At 44.7% G+C, this 16,762-nt stretch overlaps 1 protein-coding gene across 1 annotated transcript; it reads left to right on the forward strand.

The window, feature by feature from the left end:
• The first annotated feature begins 271 nt into the window (after positions 1–271).
• On the forward strand, positions 272–13,227 carry PFDN4 (prefoldin subunit 4). The gene is made up of 6 exons (XM_023626775.2): positions 272–403; positions 1,141–1,309; positions 1,805–2,324; positions 8,756–8,863; positions 9,620–9,760; positions 12,832–13,227. The coding sequence occupies exons 3-6, from the start codon at positions 2,301–2,303 to the stop codon at positions 12,961–12,963; spliced, it is 405 nt and encodes a 134-aa protein (XP_023482543.1). The 5' UTR covers positions 272–403; positions 1,141–1,309; positions 1,805–2,300; the 3' UTR covers positions 12,964–13,227.
• Positions 13,228–16,762: the final 3,535 nt, after the last annotated feature.

Below are 16,762 nucleotides of genomic sequence, written 5' to 3' on the forward strand. Positions count from 1 at the left end.
TCTCCTATGCCACGAGACTCTGCCCAGCCTCTTTCTGACCAGCCCTGGTGAACGGCCCCATCTGATGACCCAGAGCCCCCTCGCAGAAGACACTGCTGGCTGCTGACCCAACAGCCCTTGCGTCCTTGTTCCTCTTTGTTTTCAGAAGCCCAGCCCGGTTTCCTATTTAGATAGCCGTACTTCCAGCCTCGAGGAATTAGTCACCATTGTTTAAGGTAATCATTAATCCTGCTGCTTTCACTAGTGATTGAGGCGGGTGTAAGACAGACGTAAAGGCAAGAGGGCTGGGAGATCCTGGGAAATCCTTTCCTCCTTGAGAGCGAGAGAAAGCAAAAGAGAACATGAGCACGGGAGAGTGAGAGAGAGAAAGAGAGCGAGAGCAAGCCAGAGGAGCAGACGCGAGGTAAGTGTGTCCCCTTTCCTCTCTGCCCGTTGCATGCTCTCGGGTGAGGACCTGATACTTGGGGAAGCAACAGCTGGAGGCCAAGGACCCATACAACATCTGACTGAAAGCCTTAACTTCTGCTACGCTCTGAAAGTTTGTGTCCTCCCCAAATTCACACCTTGAAATCCTCATACCCACTGTGATGGCATGAGGAGGCGGGGCCTCTGGGAGGAGATTAGGTCATGAAGGTGGAGCCCCAGTAAATAGGAGCAGTGCCTCGTGAAAGAGACACCCAGGAGCTCCCTGGCTCCTTCCTCCATGTGAGTCACAGCGAGAAGGTGCCTGTTACAAACCAGGAAGAGAGCCCTCACCTCACCACGCTGGTACCCTAACTCAGACTACCAGCCTCCAGAACTGTCAGAAAGAAATTTCTATTGTTTGTAAGCCACTGAGTCTGTGGTATTTCGTTATAGCAGCCTGAACAGATGAAGACAACTTCTTCGAGCTGCTGATCCAGCCCAGCCATCCCCCTCCTCCCTAATTGACAACGAGGACCCCTTTCCTATCCTCTTCCCAGGCTGGCTCCTCCCACTCTATTAGCTTAATAGCCGCCTCCAGGGAGCCCCTCCCAGACCACTCCCTTCTGTTCTTCTCTATCTTGGCACTTCATGTGTTTCCTTCATGCACTTTGGCAACATTTATGATGATTTTGCACTTCCATGTCTTGTCTCCCCTTCCGCTGTCTGTTTCTGCAGTGCCTTTAAATTTTGCTATTATTTGTGAACTCTGAAATGAATGTCATTGATGGAGCATCTACTATGTCCCAGGCCCTGTGCAAAGATTTAACCCTGAAGAAACTCCTTCATTCAACAAGAATGTATTGAGCACATGCTAGCTGGACATTGTGAAGCCCGAAAGTAAAGGGTAAGGAGTCTGGAGCCGGGACCCCGATAGAACAGGCAATGCTCCTGTGGGGCTGAGGGCTTTGGTAGGGAAAGCAGAGCATGCTACAAAGTCCCGTTACCCTGATTTAACCAACGGGGAAACTGGGACTTTGAAAAAAAGGAGACTTGTCCAGAGCAGTTCTCAAACTGTGGTCCATGGACCCTGGGGTCTCTGAGATCTTTTCAGGGAATCCAAGAGGTCCTCCCTTTTCCAACTACATATCTGTGTGAGACCAGATTGTCTTCATATACATCAACTAAACAACATATCGCAGAGATTGAATGCAGAAACAGATATCTAACTTTCCATTAAGCCAGACATTAAAGAGATTAGAGAAAATATAAAACTATACCCTTCCCCATTTTTTTTTTTTTTTGAGGAAGATTAACTAAGAAGGAAGTTAATGAGGAAGATTACCCTAAACTAACATCCACACCCATCTTCCTTTATTTCATATGTGGGACGCTGCCACAGCATGGCTCAATAACTGGCACATAGGTCCGTGTCGGGATCCGAACCTCCGAACCCTGGGCCGCCACAGCGGAGCCCCAGGAACTTAACCGCTAGGCCACTGGGTTCTTACACGGTTTGTGAGATTGACGGGAAAGAATTCCCCTTCCGTCTCCTCAGGGCCCCGCCCCGGCCCTGCCCGCCGCGCCGGGCGCCCCCTGCTGCCCGCGGCTGGAGCCTGCGGCCCTTGGCCACACCCCCCGTTTCAGTCGGCCCACAGGGAGCCGCTTGTCCCTTTAATTGGCATGTACCAAGTCCTTCCAGGGTCCGTCTCCTCCCCGGGTCCCAGGCGAGAGGAGTCACTGGTCGGAGATCCCGCAGGAGGGGATGTGGAGACGGCGCGGTGCTCCGTGGGGCTCTGGGCCGAGCGGGAGCGGGGGCGAGCGCGGGCCGAGGCGCGCCGCCGCCGCCGTTCTCCCGCCGCCGCCCCCCCCGCCGCGCGCCGTCGCGCAGTCCCAAGATGGCGGCCACCATGAAGAAGGCGGTGAGCGGGGCGCTCGGGCAGCGGGATGCGCGGGCGCCGGCGGCCTGAGGGCCGCGGCCCCGGAACCCGGCGTGGGGCCTGGGCCGGGGTTCCCGACCCTGGGGGCGGCCCCCCGGGCGAAGCCTGTCGGCGCCCCGGGCGGCTTCGGAGGTCCCCGGCGGGCGGAGGGGGAGCGCCCGGGCCGGGCGCCCCGGAGGGCTGGGGCCGCCCCTCGCGGGGCTGAGGAGGGCCTGGAGAGGCCGGGGACCCCGCAGCCTGGCCTTGTCCCTGGGCTGTGGGCAGCCGAAGGGCCCGTGGACTGCGGTGGGCCGCAACGCCGGCATCTCCCGGGGCTGTCACGTTTAACCCTCACATGCTCACGAGGCTGGGTGCACCGTCCTTTGCAAGGGAGGAAGCTGAGGGCCAGAGAGGTGGAGCCACCTACCCAAGGTCACGCAGCTCTAAGGAGCAGAGCGTGGCCCGCATCCCCTGTGCCCAGCCCCAGCCGCCCCGATGCCCCGGCGTCCCCCAGGCCGAAACCGTGTCTATTGAGGGTAGATGATGGGCCCGGGCCCAGAAGCGGCCGGTTTATGATCTCTGCTTCTCCCAGCAATTTAGCAAGGACCCGGGTGTCCCTCCACTTTATAGATGGAGAAACTTAGACACAGAGAGGTTAGTGCCTAAGTGATTAGCTGATAAAAAGCAGAGCTGGAATTCAAACTCAGGTTTTGTTTTTTCCAAAACATATCTTTTATCCCACTAAGTAAGCTAAACTCCCATTCAGGTTTTATAATCCAGTAAGTCTAGCCAGAGGCTTAAAGATATACAGAAAGAAGAAAAATAAAATGGGGAGGGGCAAGGAAATCGTAACATCGGATAATTATTGTGCCTTTACTGTACTGTGTGCTAGCACGGGTCTAAGCGTGTTGTGTACATTATTTGTTTTAATGTTATACTCCTTTTAGGGAGATACTGTTTTTATTCCTATTTTACGGATGAGGAAACAGGCACAGAGGCAAAGCTAGGATTTAAATGAACACAGGCATTCTGACCCAGAGTGAGTGTTTTTAACTTCCATGGTGTCTGATGAGAGTCCCCTGGCTGATGGGATTCGCTGCCATTCCACTTCAAAGACCAACAGGAGAACCTGCTTCCTTTGCTGTCCTGCTGTGCAGGACCGCACAGGCTGAGCCACCTGCCTCTAGTGTAGGGTGACCAGCCATCCCGGTTTGCTCAAGATTGAGGGAGAGCTAAAATGGAAGGCCCCGGGCAAACCAGGATGAGTTCACTCTGTGGCTCTGTCATCCACAAATTTGTACTCATTGCTGGAGTAGGGTTCAGGGCCATGGTGATTCAGAGAAGTAGGAAACTGAGATTCACTTCTCCTCTATTTTCTGTTTAAATTGGGCCCTCTGTTGTTAGATATGCCTTTAATTCTGGGGAAGACACTGGTTGTGGTTTGCCCCCCAAATGGTATGGAAACTGAAGTGCAGAGAGGTGAAGTAAAGGTTGAGGAAATGGTAGAAGAATGATTTGAACCCTGGACTTTGCAGTGTTTTTGATTACCTGCATTTTCTCCTTTCTTTCATTCAGCAGACTTTTTGAGCATGTAATAGGGCGCGGTCTCAGGTTTAGGTGATAGAGATAACCATGGCGAGCTACGATAATGAAGTTCTTACTGCCTTGTCCTCATAGCATCGCAGAACTGATGCTCTGGGTGAGACGCAGGCATTGCTCAAATAGTCACACAGAAAACTGTAAAGTTTCCAACTCCGATGAGAGCTATGCAGGAAAGGTGCTTGTGAAATGAATGCTGGAATGAGGTCTGTTTTGTAATCTGAGAAGGGGGGATCTCTCAGATTAGTAAGGATGGGGAGAAAAACTGAGGAAAGGAGCAAGGCGTTCTAGACAGGGGACGTCTCCTGCAGAGACCATGCGTGCAGTTAATAAAAAGGAGGCCAGAATGACAGAGGATCGGGGAAGAAGTTGAACCATGGTGGGGGTGGACATAAAGAGGGGCAGGTGGTGGCCAAAACACGAGGGACTTTCTTCTATATCTTAGACTGGCATGATAGGTGCAGCATCCTTTAGTGAATGTTTCCAGTGCTGTGAACCATTTCTGATAGGTTAGCTCCACGTGCGGTATGCTTTTCCTCTCCGCTACTCTAGGAGAAAACACAGGCATGCCAGTGGGTGATAGTGAGAGGTCACAGTGCCAGCCAGCCCTCTGAGTGAAACCGAAATTGTGTGCATGCTGGAGTAGTTTACATGACTGGTCGTGACTTTCCTGGTGAGAATGTTTAGATGAGGGGATCCAGGCCTCTCCTCTCGTCTGCTCTCCAAGACCTGGTTCTTGGTCCTGGGAGGAGCTGCCGTCTGATTTCTGTTTGTTGTCGTGAGTACAAATGTCCCCTCCCCAGAGAGAGGCCATCTTTGACCTTCCTTTCTAAAGAAGCCCCCATCAGTTCCCAGCCCTTCAACACTTTTGGCCCCTATTTTTCTTTCCCCATCACGTGTGTCACTGTGTGACATGATCTGGCTCCCCTTGTTTTCTGCCTACCTGCTCCACCAGAATGTCAGCTTGCCAGTGTTCATGAGGGGAGGACCGTGGCTCTCTTCACAGGGCCTGGCGCAGAGGAAGCACTTACTAAATAATTATCAAATGAATAACTGTAGGCATGAAGGGCGAATAAGAGTATAAAGCAGAATTTTATATCACAGAGACTTGGTAGATACCTTTAAGAAACAAAAATAAAAGCAGACTGAAATTGGCCAGAATTTCCTTCTCCTTGGCTTCTAAAACAAAGAGCGACCCAGCTGTCCATCCAGACTCTGCTGGTAATACCCAGACTCCGTGTGGGGCGTGAGGAGTATGGTGCACCCTCCTCCCATAATCCCCTAAAATACTGATTCTCAGGAAGAGGGTACCGTCGGGCTTCAGGGGATTTTGATTTTCATCTTGAGCAGTTATATTTCTCTTAGGCCCAGCAGGGTTTTCCTCTAGATCTGGTCTCTTCTTCCTTTGTAATGATTTTTGGTAAATGTTATTCTGGAAATAAAGCACTTATTTATCATGTATTGAAAGGTCCCTCTATCCCCAGGCCCTATGCTGGGTGCTCATTTTATCCTCCCTTCAAGGGAGGAACCAGTTTCCCCATTTTACACATGACGAACCTGAGGTGGCTCCCAGGAACTGAATACTGTACAGTAGTTGCCCTCATCCGCGGTTTCGCTTTTTGAGGTTTCAGTTACCTGCGGTCGACTGGTCTGAAAATATCAAATGAGTGAGAGAGAGCGAGAGCACATTCACATAACTTTTTTTACATTATATTGTTACAATTGTTCCATTTTATTATTAGTTATTGTTGTTAGCCTCTTACTGTGCCTAATTTGTAAATTAGACTTTCTCTTAGCTATGTATGTGTGTATAGGAAAAAAACGTAGTATATATACTGTTCAGTACTATCCCTGGTTTCAGGCATCCACTGGGGGTCTTGGACCATGATCCACCACATGGCCATCTGGGTGAGCAGTGCGGGATGGGTTGCCAAGAGACCAAAGAAAAGACCCAGAGAGAGCGAGCGAGACATATGGGTTTATTGGGAGTTACTTTCAGGGAAGGTCCAGTGGCGGCTGGCTGGATAGCAACGTGCACCTGCTACCGTCCCATGAGAGACGCTGGCTTAAGTAGGCAGAGGAACAAAGGCTGCATGCTTGCCAAGGGGGATCGTCCCTGTATGACCTGCATTCCAAGGACCAGAACCCCCCACCCGCTGAGGGCCTCTGTGTTCCCTCAGACCGAGAGGGTCTCAGTGCTAACTCTCCCAGGAGAAAGCAGCTGGGTTGACCAAGCCCAGGAAGACTGTTACCATCATGAGTGCAGGCATGTAGCCCAGACCAGAGCCTCAAGGCCACATGGTCTTTAAAGGGGCACACCAGCTAATGCCCCTACAAACCGTATCCCCTGCAGATAAGGGGGGCTACTGTAATTTGTCCAAGGTGCCTGCTTGCTTGGATTCGAATCCACTCTTCACTAGTTCCACCACTCTGTGCTGCCTCAAATACTGCAAAATAACTCCTTCCTCCTTGAGTTCTTATAACTTCGTGAATGGTTGTAACTACGTGTGGCTTCTCTCAGAGCAGGAGTTCCTACCCTTTAGGGGTGTGGACCCTTTTAAGAATCTGATGAAAGCTATGAAGACCCTTCCAGAAGAATGCACATACAATACACATCATTGTACATACAGTTTCAGGGGGCAAATGGACCTCTCAATGTCCAGGGACCCCTAGTTAAGAGTTATCCCCTCCCTGCAAAAATGAAGCTTCATGCAATGTAGGAGTGTTCTAGCTCAGCGAGATTAAGCAGAAGCCGCTACTGTTAGTTGTGGCAGGTGCTGACTTCTCACTTTTGCTGTAAACAGCGCTGCGCTGGGTGGCGTGTAGTTTAACCTGAGCGTATTCACCTCCCACTGACTTTAGCCCTTCATGCCAGAGAGAAAACCACAGTTAAGGAGTGAACTGTGGGGGCGTGTGCTGCTAGGGGCTGCTGTTGGGTGAGGCTGCAACAGGAAATGCCTGCTTGGGAGATAGAAAGCAGGTGGCCACATTCCCTCGACAGCTTTTCAGAAACCGTGTGTGTGTGTGTGTGTGTCTTTGTGTGTGTGTGTGTGACTTAGGTGTGATTTAGATCCAAATTCAGAAACAGTGCATTAAGCCTCAGATGCACGTCGGGCAAGCCCCGTGCTAGGTGCTTTCCCGGGAATTACACGGTTCAACCTCATGATGACAAATGCATCTGCAGATACACATTCAGGTTTTCAGGGGCTCAGTATTTAAACTCTGCAGGCAAGCAGGAACTCTGGAATTCTCTGTTCCCTGTCTGCTTAGGGAATTGATAGTTCTCATGTAGCCAAACCGACTTGAATGCCTAGATATCTGCACTTGGACTTCCCTTTGGTTTTTGTCGTGTAGCTCAGTGCTTCCCAGCTTCCATATTCATAAAAATTAGGCACAAGTTTGAACATTCAAAGTTATACATATCGGGATGTAAAGGATCTTGTCAGGATATTCCCCGGGTCTCTGATGATGGGCCTGATCATGGATGATGAGTGCCTGGGCCAGGGGAGGGCTGAGTTCTAGGTGTCTGCCCTCATGAGCTCCATATTGGCCTGAGACAGCAGGGGATAAAAGCACCCCTATCTTATGGCATTGTCATGGGAGAGACCAGGTGAAAGGATGGGTGGGGTGTGGTTATTGTGAACCCATTACTGTTATTGGCAAAAGAGCCCAAAATAGTCCTTCTTGAAGCTATATATATATATTTTTTCCCCCTTTAAATAATAATCAAGAGCTCTTGTTTCTATTTTATAAATGAGGGGAAACTCTAAAGAGACTCTGGGATTAATTTCTTTTCCTAAATATGTGGTCCCCCGCTAAGAATCTGATGAAAGCCGAGGACCTCCTGCTGCTCCTCACGCACACACACACACACTTTTGCCTTTAACTTCTAAGAGCTCATGGACCTGTCTGGACTCTGGAGCCAGACTACCTGGGTTGAAATAGAGCGCTACCACTTACTGGGTGTGTGGCTTTGGGCAAATTATTTAACCTCTCTGTGCTACAGTTTCTCCATCTAGAAAGTAGTGGTACTAGTGATCCTACTTATTAAGATTGATTGGAAGATTAGCAGAGATAAAATACTTAGAAAGTTCTTTGCATGTAGTAAGAGCTCAATAAATGTTAGCTATTATTTTTATGATTTCATAGATATTTTGTCATTTAAGCATTCCAATTTTATTTACTAATTTAGTCACATTAAATATTTTTAAACATTCAGTTTTCATCATTTTGCAGTAAATTACACCTTATTCATTATGAAGACATAAACAGATTCTACATTAAAATAAATATAGTTTTTACTATTTATGGAGTGTAGCCACTGAAATGCATAGTGACCCTCTAGCCAGTGTTAGCAGTTAGATTGAAAATTATAGAAACTGTCAGATTTCTGATAGTCTTAACAAACTTAAGCAAGTTTTACCTCTGAGAGAATAAACTAGTATAAGGCATTTACCAAAATTAATTACCACATCACTTTTTGCTCCCTGGGTTATCTTGATGAAACTGTTCCAACTTGAGAAATTCTGCTCCAGGCCAAAAGTTGGCTGAGTTGATTCAGGACTTATTCTTAATTATTGTTTGTGTTGGAAATGCTTTTCTAGCTTAGGCATGATTCCGTAGAATATTGAAAGAGGTTATAGATTTAGGAACAAATCTTAAGCTCGTGGAGCGAAAAGTTAGTAAGGCCTATGTTTGTGATATTCTGTACCTCTTGTGTTTTTTGACTATATGAGGACGAATAGTTTATTGAGTTATTTCAGAGTTATATAAAAAGCTAACCTGTAACTTCTCCATTAAAATTAATTCTACGAAAAATTAAAATGTTTTTTCAGGCTGCAGAAGATGTCAATGTTACTTTTGAAGATCAACAAAAGATAAACAAATTTGCACGGAACACAAGTAGAATCACAGAGCTGAAGGAAGAAATAGAAGTAAAAAAGGTATTGAAAAGATGTATCTCATTTAAGAAAAATAAAAGTTCTTTGTACTATGGATTTTTAAAACTGAATTCAATAATATGCGATTATATCTCTGGGTCTTTGTTGCGGATGCCATAATCCATTCCAGTGAGTTTAAGAAGAAAGACATTATTTAAGGGATGTGAGATGGTGTCGAGATTGTTGAGGGTTTGAGGAGCGGGTCCCAGGACCACATCTCAGAACTTGGCTGGTGATGGAACTGCTGTTGTCTCCACTGATCCCAGAGCCAGCTGCCTCGTCCACTGTGAGGAAGCTGCCCCTTCAGACCCAGGAATGCTGGGCTGCCACTGCTGCCGGCCCCGTACACTGGGGGCCTCGTGCCCAGCCCCCTCCTCATCGACTGTTGAAGTCCAGTTCAAGGGCATTTGCTTGGTGGAATTTAATTTACCATTTGCTTTCATCCTATCATCAAGCAGGTCTGAGAAATGTCATTTGGTGTTTTTGTTTCTCTTCTAACCTAGGAAGGCAGAACTCACAAAGTAGGAAACGCTTGAGTGGCCATGGATACCCACTGTCCACCTCAGGTGTTAGGTAGCTGTTAAGTGCTTCCTTATGAAATGTCATGTAAAAATGTAAGAAAGTCTTATTTTAGGGTGATAATGCCTTTGTGACAGGGTCCCTCAGAGAGTCGATGTCCCCAAATTAAAGTTGGCTTGTAGTCTCTTCTCAGGGCATTTTGAATACGTTTTCCATTGCTGTTTACTTTTGTGTTTATAGAAACAACTCCAGAATTTAGAAGATGCTTGTGAGGACATCATGCTTGCAGATGACGACTGCTTAATGATACCTTATCAAATTGGTGATGTTTTCATTAGCCATTCTCAAGAGGAAACACAAGAAATGTTAGAAGAAGCAAAGGTATGTTGGAGTCTTTCCCTGAGTGATGAAGTCTAACTCAAAAAGTAGGATTTATATCATTATAAAGAACATGTAATATAGATGTAGGGAAGCTAATGGAAACTAGCTAATATTTCACGGGTTCTTAAAATGTCCCAGGCGTGCTCTGAATGCTTTGCAAGCATGATTTTATTTAACCCTAACGGTGAGTCTGTGAGATAGGTACCCTTAATCCCACTTTTGAGTTGAAGAGGTTTAGAGAGGTTATAGGACTTACTCACAGTCACACAGAGGGAATGGCCTTCTGACTCTAGAACCTGTGCTCGAAACTAAAAGTATTTAAAAGTACGGAATATTATAAAGTAGAAAGAAAATCACCTGTAATCCACTACCCAGAGATAGTGATCCACAGTGAACATTTTCATGTGTGTCTTTTATGTTCTCTCCTTCTCTTTCGCTGTGTAGTTTTGCTTCGTGTTTTGGTCGGTTAACATCCTAGTAGGAGTACTTTCTCGCTCCGTTTAATGTTCATTCATTTATCCGGCAGATGCCCAGTGGGAGCCTGCTCTGGGCCAGGGATACCTGCTTGGAAAACATCATTTTTGGTGACCGTTTAATGTCATGTTGGTAGACATTGATTCGGCTCACTGTCCTGTTGTTAACATCGATTTGTTTCCAGTATTTTCCGATAGTAATATTGCAGGGAGCATTCTTATACTGAAAGCTTTGTTCACATTTAGGAAATTCTTTGAAGGAAATAATCAGAAGTGTGATTAATTACTGGGTCGGAGTGTGGATCCATTGACAACATTTGAGGCATTGGAGAATTGTGTGAAATTAGTTTTCAATTCACATGTCCTCCAGCCGTATATGAGAAGGGCAGTCATGTTTGTGTATGAGAAGCTGATGGCAGTTAAACATTTTCTAAATCTTTTAAAATTTACTTATTTAATGTTGAATACTTATTTGATGTTTATTGAATGTTATTTAAAATGCTAGTCTCCCTTCTTCAAATGTCACAGAAAGCAGTACTTTCCATGAATTAAAGCTGCATTTAAAAACCTGGAGAGGAGCTAGTACTTTTGCTCCTGGATCCTTCCATGCGGAAACACTCACTGGATGTCTCCCCTTATGTTTAAATCTTTTCTTTCATAGTAAAATTTTGTAATTTTGTTTCTTTTTTTTTAACCATCCTAAAATATTCTTGTCAAAAGTATTTCAAGATAGTTTGTGGTTTTTGTCATTGTTGTGAACATCATCTCCCCCTCATACTGAACCTCTATTTTTTTATTTATTCATTCCAGAAGTGTTTATTGAGTGCTTACTTTGTGTCAGGTTCTCCCATGTACTAGGGACACAGGAGACAACAAAACATGCCTGGTCTCTGCTCACATGGAGTGTATAGTCTAAATGGAAAGAGAGAAAACTAAGCAAAAAAAACTAATAATGAGTAGAAAGTGGTATGAGGATAGAGCCACCTTTAAGGTCATAGGGCGGGGGCTCTGTCCTAACCTAGATGTCAGGGGTCAGCGAGGGGCTCCCTGGGAAAGTGACGAGGTGACAACTGAAAAATCAGGAGGTATTACGTAGAAACGGGGAGGGGCTGTTCCAGACGGAAGAAACAGCATGTGTGAGTAGTCATAGAAAGATTGTGGTGCAAAAGTAGAACTGAAAGAAGTTTAATTTGCAGGAGATTTGGGAGCATCTCAAAATGTGGTCAGATCTTGAAGAACTCTGTCACTTGAGTTGAGTAAATTGACTTTATTTTAGCAGAAGTCAGCAAACTTTCTGTGAAGGGCCAGATAGTGAGTGTAGTAAGTGATAGTAGTGTGCAGTAAGTGATAGTAGTAAGATAGTAGTAAGCAGATAGTAAGTGTATTCGGCTTTGTGGGCCATGTGGTGTCCGTCACAGTCACTGTGACAGGAAGACGTGTCACCGAGTGCCATGGCTGTGTCCCAGTAAAACCTTCCAAACCCAGCTCCAGGCTAGATGTGCTCACCCTTGTCCTGGGGCAAGAGGAGCCTTTTATGCCTTTTAGGAAAAGAGTAATGTGATAGGGCTTGTGATTTAAAAATATTTTTCTTGTATGTTGTGGTAATTTCACTTATTAATTAGGTTTCCTGGGTATAGAAATTTTACCTCTTTTCTAACAGCTGTCTGTCTGATTTCTAGTTCTTGTCTTATAGCAGTGGTTCTCAGACTTTTAGCAGGTGTCAGAATCATCCACAGGAGGGCTTGTTAAAATTCAGATTGTTTGGCCCAACCCCCCAAATTTTTAATTCAGGAGGCCTAGTGTGGAGCCCTAGAATTTGTATTTCTAACAAGTTTCCACATGATCTGGGGTCCAGACTTTGAGAACCATTGATCAGATCCCTAAAACAATAACGTTGTCAATAATAGGCATTCTTCTTTCATTCCTGATATTAATGGATATACCATTTGTATGATTTCATATTTTCCTGGTTGTATTTGGGAAAAATCCTTTTCTTGGTCTTAGCCAGGAAGGAATTTCTGATATTTCATGCATTTCATGTGGGCAAAGCTGCCCTCTCCCATGAACGAGGCACTCATTACTGCTGTCTTTCAAAGTCTAGCTCAGGGGCCTTGTAGTTAGTAAGAATTTCTGCCAGATTTTGACTGTCAGTTATTGTTTAATTATTATTTTAATTATGGGTGGCAGTGTGAATTTTTATCATTTCCTCTGGTTTCTTAGTTATTTTTATGGGAAGTTGGAAGAGGCTGTGTCAGAAGCCAGGCCCATAATAAACTATTTACCAGAAGTGTTTATATATGGTTCTTTCTTTATTAGGATATGATAATTTAGAAATTAATTTTATCTGTTGTGTTTTTTAAATCAACAAAAACTGAGGGAAAAAAAGTTTGATTTATTCTATACTAAGCAAATATAGGCCATGGATTAAAAATGCCCACATCCAGACTCTTGGTTTAGATTTAATTATCAGTGTTATTTAGCTGCCTGTCCAAGTTTAGAAAGTTTTTGACCTAAAATCCTTCCCAAATATTACTTCATCTGCAGATGCTCAGAAATAATTTTGTTGAATAGAATTAATTTAACTTATTTTTTTTCCAGAAAAATTTGCAAGAAGAAATTGCCGCCTTAGAGTCCAGAGTGGAATCAATTCAGCGGGTGTTAGCAGATTTGAAAGTTCAGTTATATGCAAAATTTGGGAGCAACATAAACCTTGAAGCTGATGAAAGTTAAACATTTTATAATACTTTTTTTAATTTGTTTAATAAACTTGAATATTGTTTAAAATGATAATTTCCCTTCTTCAAATGATATGGAAAGCAAAACTTTCTTTTTTTAAAATTTTCATTTATTTAATGGAAACTTGCCTATTTTCACATGTCTTGCTTATTTATTTTATATTTTTAAAAGAAAACAGTAGTCATCTATGTATTTTGCATAACGATTATATCAAGCATAGGGACTCTATGTCATGTTATTAAAATCAGTTAAGCAATCTTTTATGTTTCTATATTGTCATTTAGAATATTTGTTGCAGTCTTTATTTATAAGAAAATTTAACAGATGTGTCATGTTGTTTATATGTCTGAGTTACTATTTAGAGACGGTGAAAGCACCACAGAAAGATCCTGTCCTACAGCTGTCTTCTTTGCTCATTCCACAGCTAGAACTTTGTCATATACTAAAAACTATGTGTATATTTTATTTGAATATATGTAATATATATTATATCTAAACATACATATTTCACATATCTCTTACATATATATCAATGTCATAGATCTTGGTAAAAGAACTGGATAATGCTCAGACAGGCATTTGAGCTTCATACAAACAGAGGAGAACAACAGAAGAATATTTTGGAAACCAAGAGATCCATCAATAGGAAGAAATGTTTACTGTCTTTTTATTTATTTATTTATTTAAAGATTTTATTTTTCTTTTTTTCTCCCAAAGCCCCAGTACGTAGTTGCGTATTTTCAGTTGTGGGTCCTTCTAGTTGTGGCATGTGGGACGCCGCCCCAGCATGGCCCGATGAGCAGTGCCATGTCCGCGCCCAGGATCTGAACTGGCGAAACACTGGGTCGCCAAAGCGGAGTGCGTGAACCCAACCACTCGGCCACGGTTCCAGCCCCCTACTGTCTTTTTAAATTACAAGTTTTAGAGTTTATTTTACTGCTTTGAATAATTGGGTTTATATTGGTAATGATGCAACTGTGTATTTAAAAATAGGGCTTTTTTCTTAAATAAAGAGTACATTTGCCCTCTACCATCCCCAAAAAGATTGTGATTTGGAATGCCTGATTGTTTGAACTTTCCAGCAGATGGCAGTGGTGTGCCAAAATACCAACGGAAGGACCATAATACAAAAATGAGCATATTTCTAGGATTAAATATGCACAATTTTAGAGGAAATGTTATTTTTTAACCTTCGAGGCTAAACATTGCCTATGGATTTTTTGTTAAATGTTTAGCAAGAATTCAGGCTTAAACATAGAAAATATAATTTTTATTTATTTATTTATTTTGAGGAAGATTAGCCCTGAGCTGACATCTGCTGCCAGTCTTCTTTTTGCTGAGGAAGACTGGCCCTGAGCTAACATCTGTGCCCATCTTCCTGTACATTATATGTGGGACACCTACCACAGCATGGCTTGATGAGCAGTGCCGTGTCCGCACCCAGGATCTGCACTGGGCCGCCAAAGCAGAATGCGAACTTAACCGCTGCACCACCGGGCTGGACCCCTAGTAAATATAATTTTAAAATTCTTTATGACATAACTTATAAATTGCTGCAGAATTTTCCCAAATAGTGATACTCAAATTCTAGAAAATGACTTTTACAAGGATGTTTTTTCTTGCATGCATCTGGTTCGCGTTCAGTTAGAGGAGTGAGACGGGGTGGATATGTCAGTCAGCTTATAACAGGACACGGATAACACACTCAAGTCAGAATAATTTGAGGAGCTTTATCCAAGATTACAAGGAGGGTTTTGTACCCTTGAGGCTGGGGAGGGAGCAGCCACCTCTTTCATCCTGGAACCCAGGCAAGGGCTGCCTTCATCTGAAGAGGGACATAGCCAGCCTTTGACATCCCTGCAGTAATAGAGCTGGGGGACTGGACACCCCAACCTCATCCTCTCTCTCTCTCCAAAATCCGGCTGGTACCCAGCATTGGCCAAACCCAACTGGAATCCAGAGGTAGTCTGTAAAAGTTGGTCTTTTGCCAGGCCAGAGAGCTGGTGAATGGATGGATCCGGGGGAGGCTGATGGGAGATCTGACCCAGGAGGGTGGCTAAAGTTGAGCTCTTCAGAAATGTTAACAGTGAAGGCTCATCAACTTATGTGCCAGAAAGTGAATTATATAACTGGTTGGGACTTAAAATCTTATCAGCACGTTAGCAAGTAAGCCTAATACAAAAAACAAACATCTAACATGGGGAAGAGGGGAGTTACATTATACAGTGTTTTCCTTAATTAATTTGTGAAGTTTTAGGACATCAGAAATCTTTTGTCCCCCTGCCTTTTTTGTTTTTTTGGTGAGGAAGATTGGCCTTGAGCTAACATCTGTAGCCAATCTTCCTCTTTTTGCTTGAGGAAGAGTGGCCCTGAGCTGACATCTGTGCCAATCCTCCTCTGTTTTGTATGTGGGATGCCCCCACAGCATGGCTTGATGAGCAGTGTGGAGGTCCACGCCTGGGATCTGAAACTGCAAACCTCAGCTCACCAAAGTGGAGTGCACAAACTTAACCACTATGCCCCGAGCTGGCCCCTTGAGTCCTGTCTTAAAATCATTCCTGAGGTGTCCATAAGCCTTTTCTTATTTTTGTTAATAGTAAATTCATTGAGCTAGGTGAAGACTGGGAAACAGCATGTACTGTATCTGAAGAGGCAACTAATACACAGCTTGAGCCAGTAGTTGCCATGTAGAAGTTTTGATCTGTGTCACCACTGTTTTCGAGACAAGAGTCCTGAGTTTTATGTACAATCACTGTTTTTAGACAGTGCAACTTTTTTTTTTAAGGATTGCAGGCTAAACAAAAGATCTTTGTAGAACAAATCTGACCATCAGGCTGCCAGTTTGCGAACTTGTGCACAATATGCTGCATCTTACCCAGGCTTTTGATGGGAAGTAGGCAGTAGATAATTTGCCTGTACTGAGGGTCTTAGAGCTGTTATACTGAGCCGCTGACTTTCACTTTTAAATACCTCTCAAATCTGTCCATTTCTTTCCCTCTCCACAACCACCACGACGCTGGTCGAGCCTTAAGAAAGCTCTAGGCAAAAGCATGAGTGATTAGGGGCGGGAGAGGAAGAAAATGCCATTCAAGATGGAGTTTTGTCAACTGGAGGCCAGAGAGCGTCTCTAAAGGGTTTGAATCTGAAGGTGGCGTACATGACTGGAGCAGTATTTTAAGTAGCAGGTCAGTTGTTAGGTGGGTTTTTCTACTAAGAGATGGAGGTAGGGATGCCAGGTGTTACTGCACTTTCCCTGGTGCGTCGAGTCAGTTGGCAGAAAGAAACGGAAAGAAAAGGCAGCCAGGACTTAGCGAAGGTGGAGTGTGTAGGTCTTGATAGGTTGGAGAGGTGAAGGGAGGGGGAGAAAGCCAAAGATACCTTGGTTTTGAGCACAGGCCAGAGACAGCCTGCAGCAGGCTTTCTTTGGCTCTCATAATTAAATTTTTTAAAAAAAATTTCTTGCCACAATAAAATCAGATCTCACATAAAAGTTCACAGTTGCCATTTGGAAATAGGGTCCCAATGTTGTGAGTCTTCAGCTGCTTGCCCGTTAGACAACGCAGGCTCTTTCCAGTTCACCCCAGTCCCCACCCAGCGTGCTCCCCTCATTGACATCACCTGCCTGGCACCTGTTCACCTTGGCTTTGTGAGCCCTGGCAGCCTGCTGGTAGTGTTGATGAGGGCAGGGATGTCAGAAGTGTCCGGTTTGCGTGGGCCGGGGCCGGGGAGGGGAAGAGCATGAGTTCGGCTTTCGACACTTGGACTCGGTGGGATGTCAACCATGTGGAGATGT

This window comes from Equus caballus, chromosome 22 (genome assembly GCF_041296265.1).
Source record: "Equus caballus isolate H_3958 breed thoroughbred chromosome 22, TB-T2T, whole genome shotgun sequence".
Classification (NCBI taxonomy): Eukaryota; Metazoa; Chordata; class Mammalia; order Perissodactyla; family Equidae; genus Equus; species Equus caballus.

Bases quoted from the DNA above. Each gene is read 5' to 3' on its own strand.
- PFDN4 (XM_023626775.2), top strand. From the start codon at position 2,301: ATGGCGGCCACCATGAAGAAGGCG. The intron at 8,864-9,619 runs GTATTGAAAAGA...TTGTGTTTATAG, and splicing joins AAGAAATAGAAGTAAAAAAG to AAACAACTCCAGAATTTAGA. The intron at 9,761-12,831 runs GTATGTTGGAGT...TTTTTTTTCCAG, and splicing joins AAATGTTAGAAGAAGCAAAG to AAAAATTTGCAAGAAGAAAT.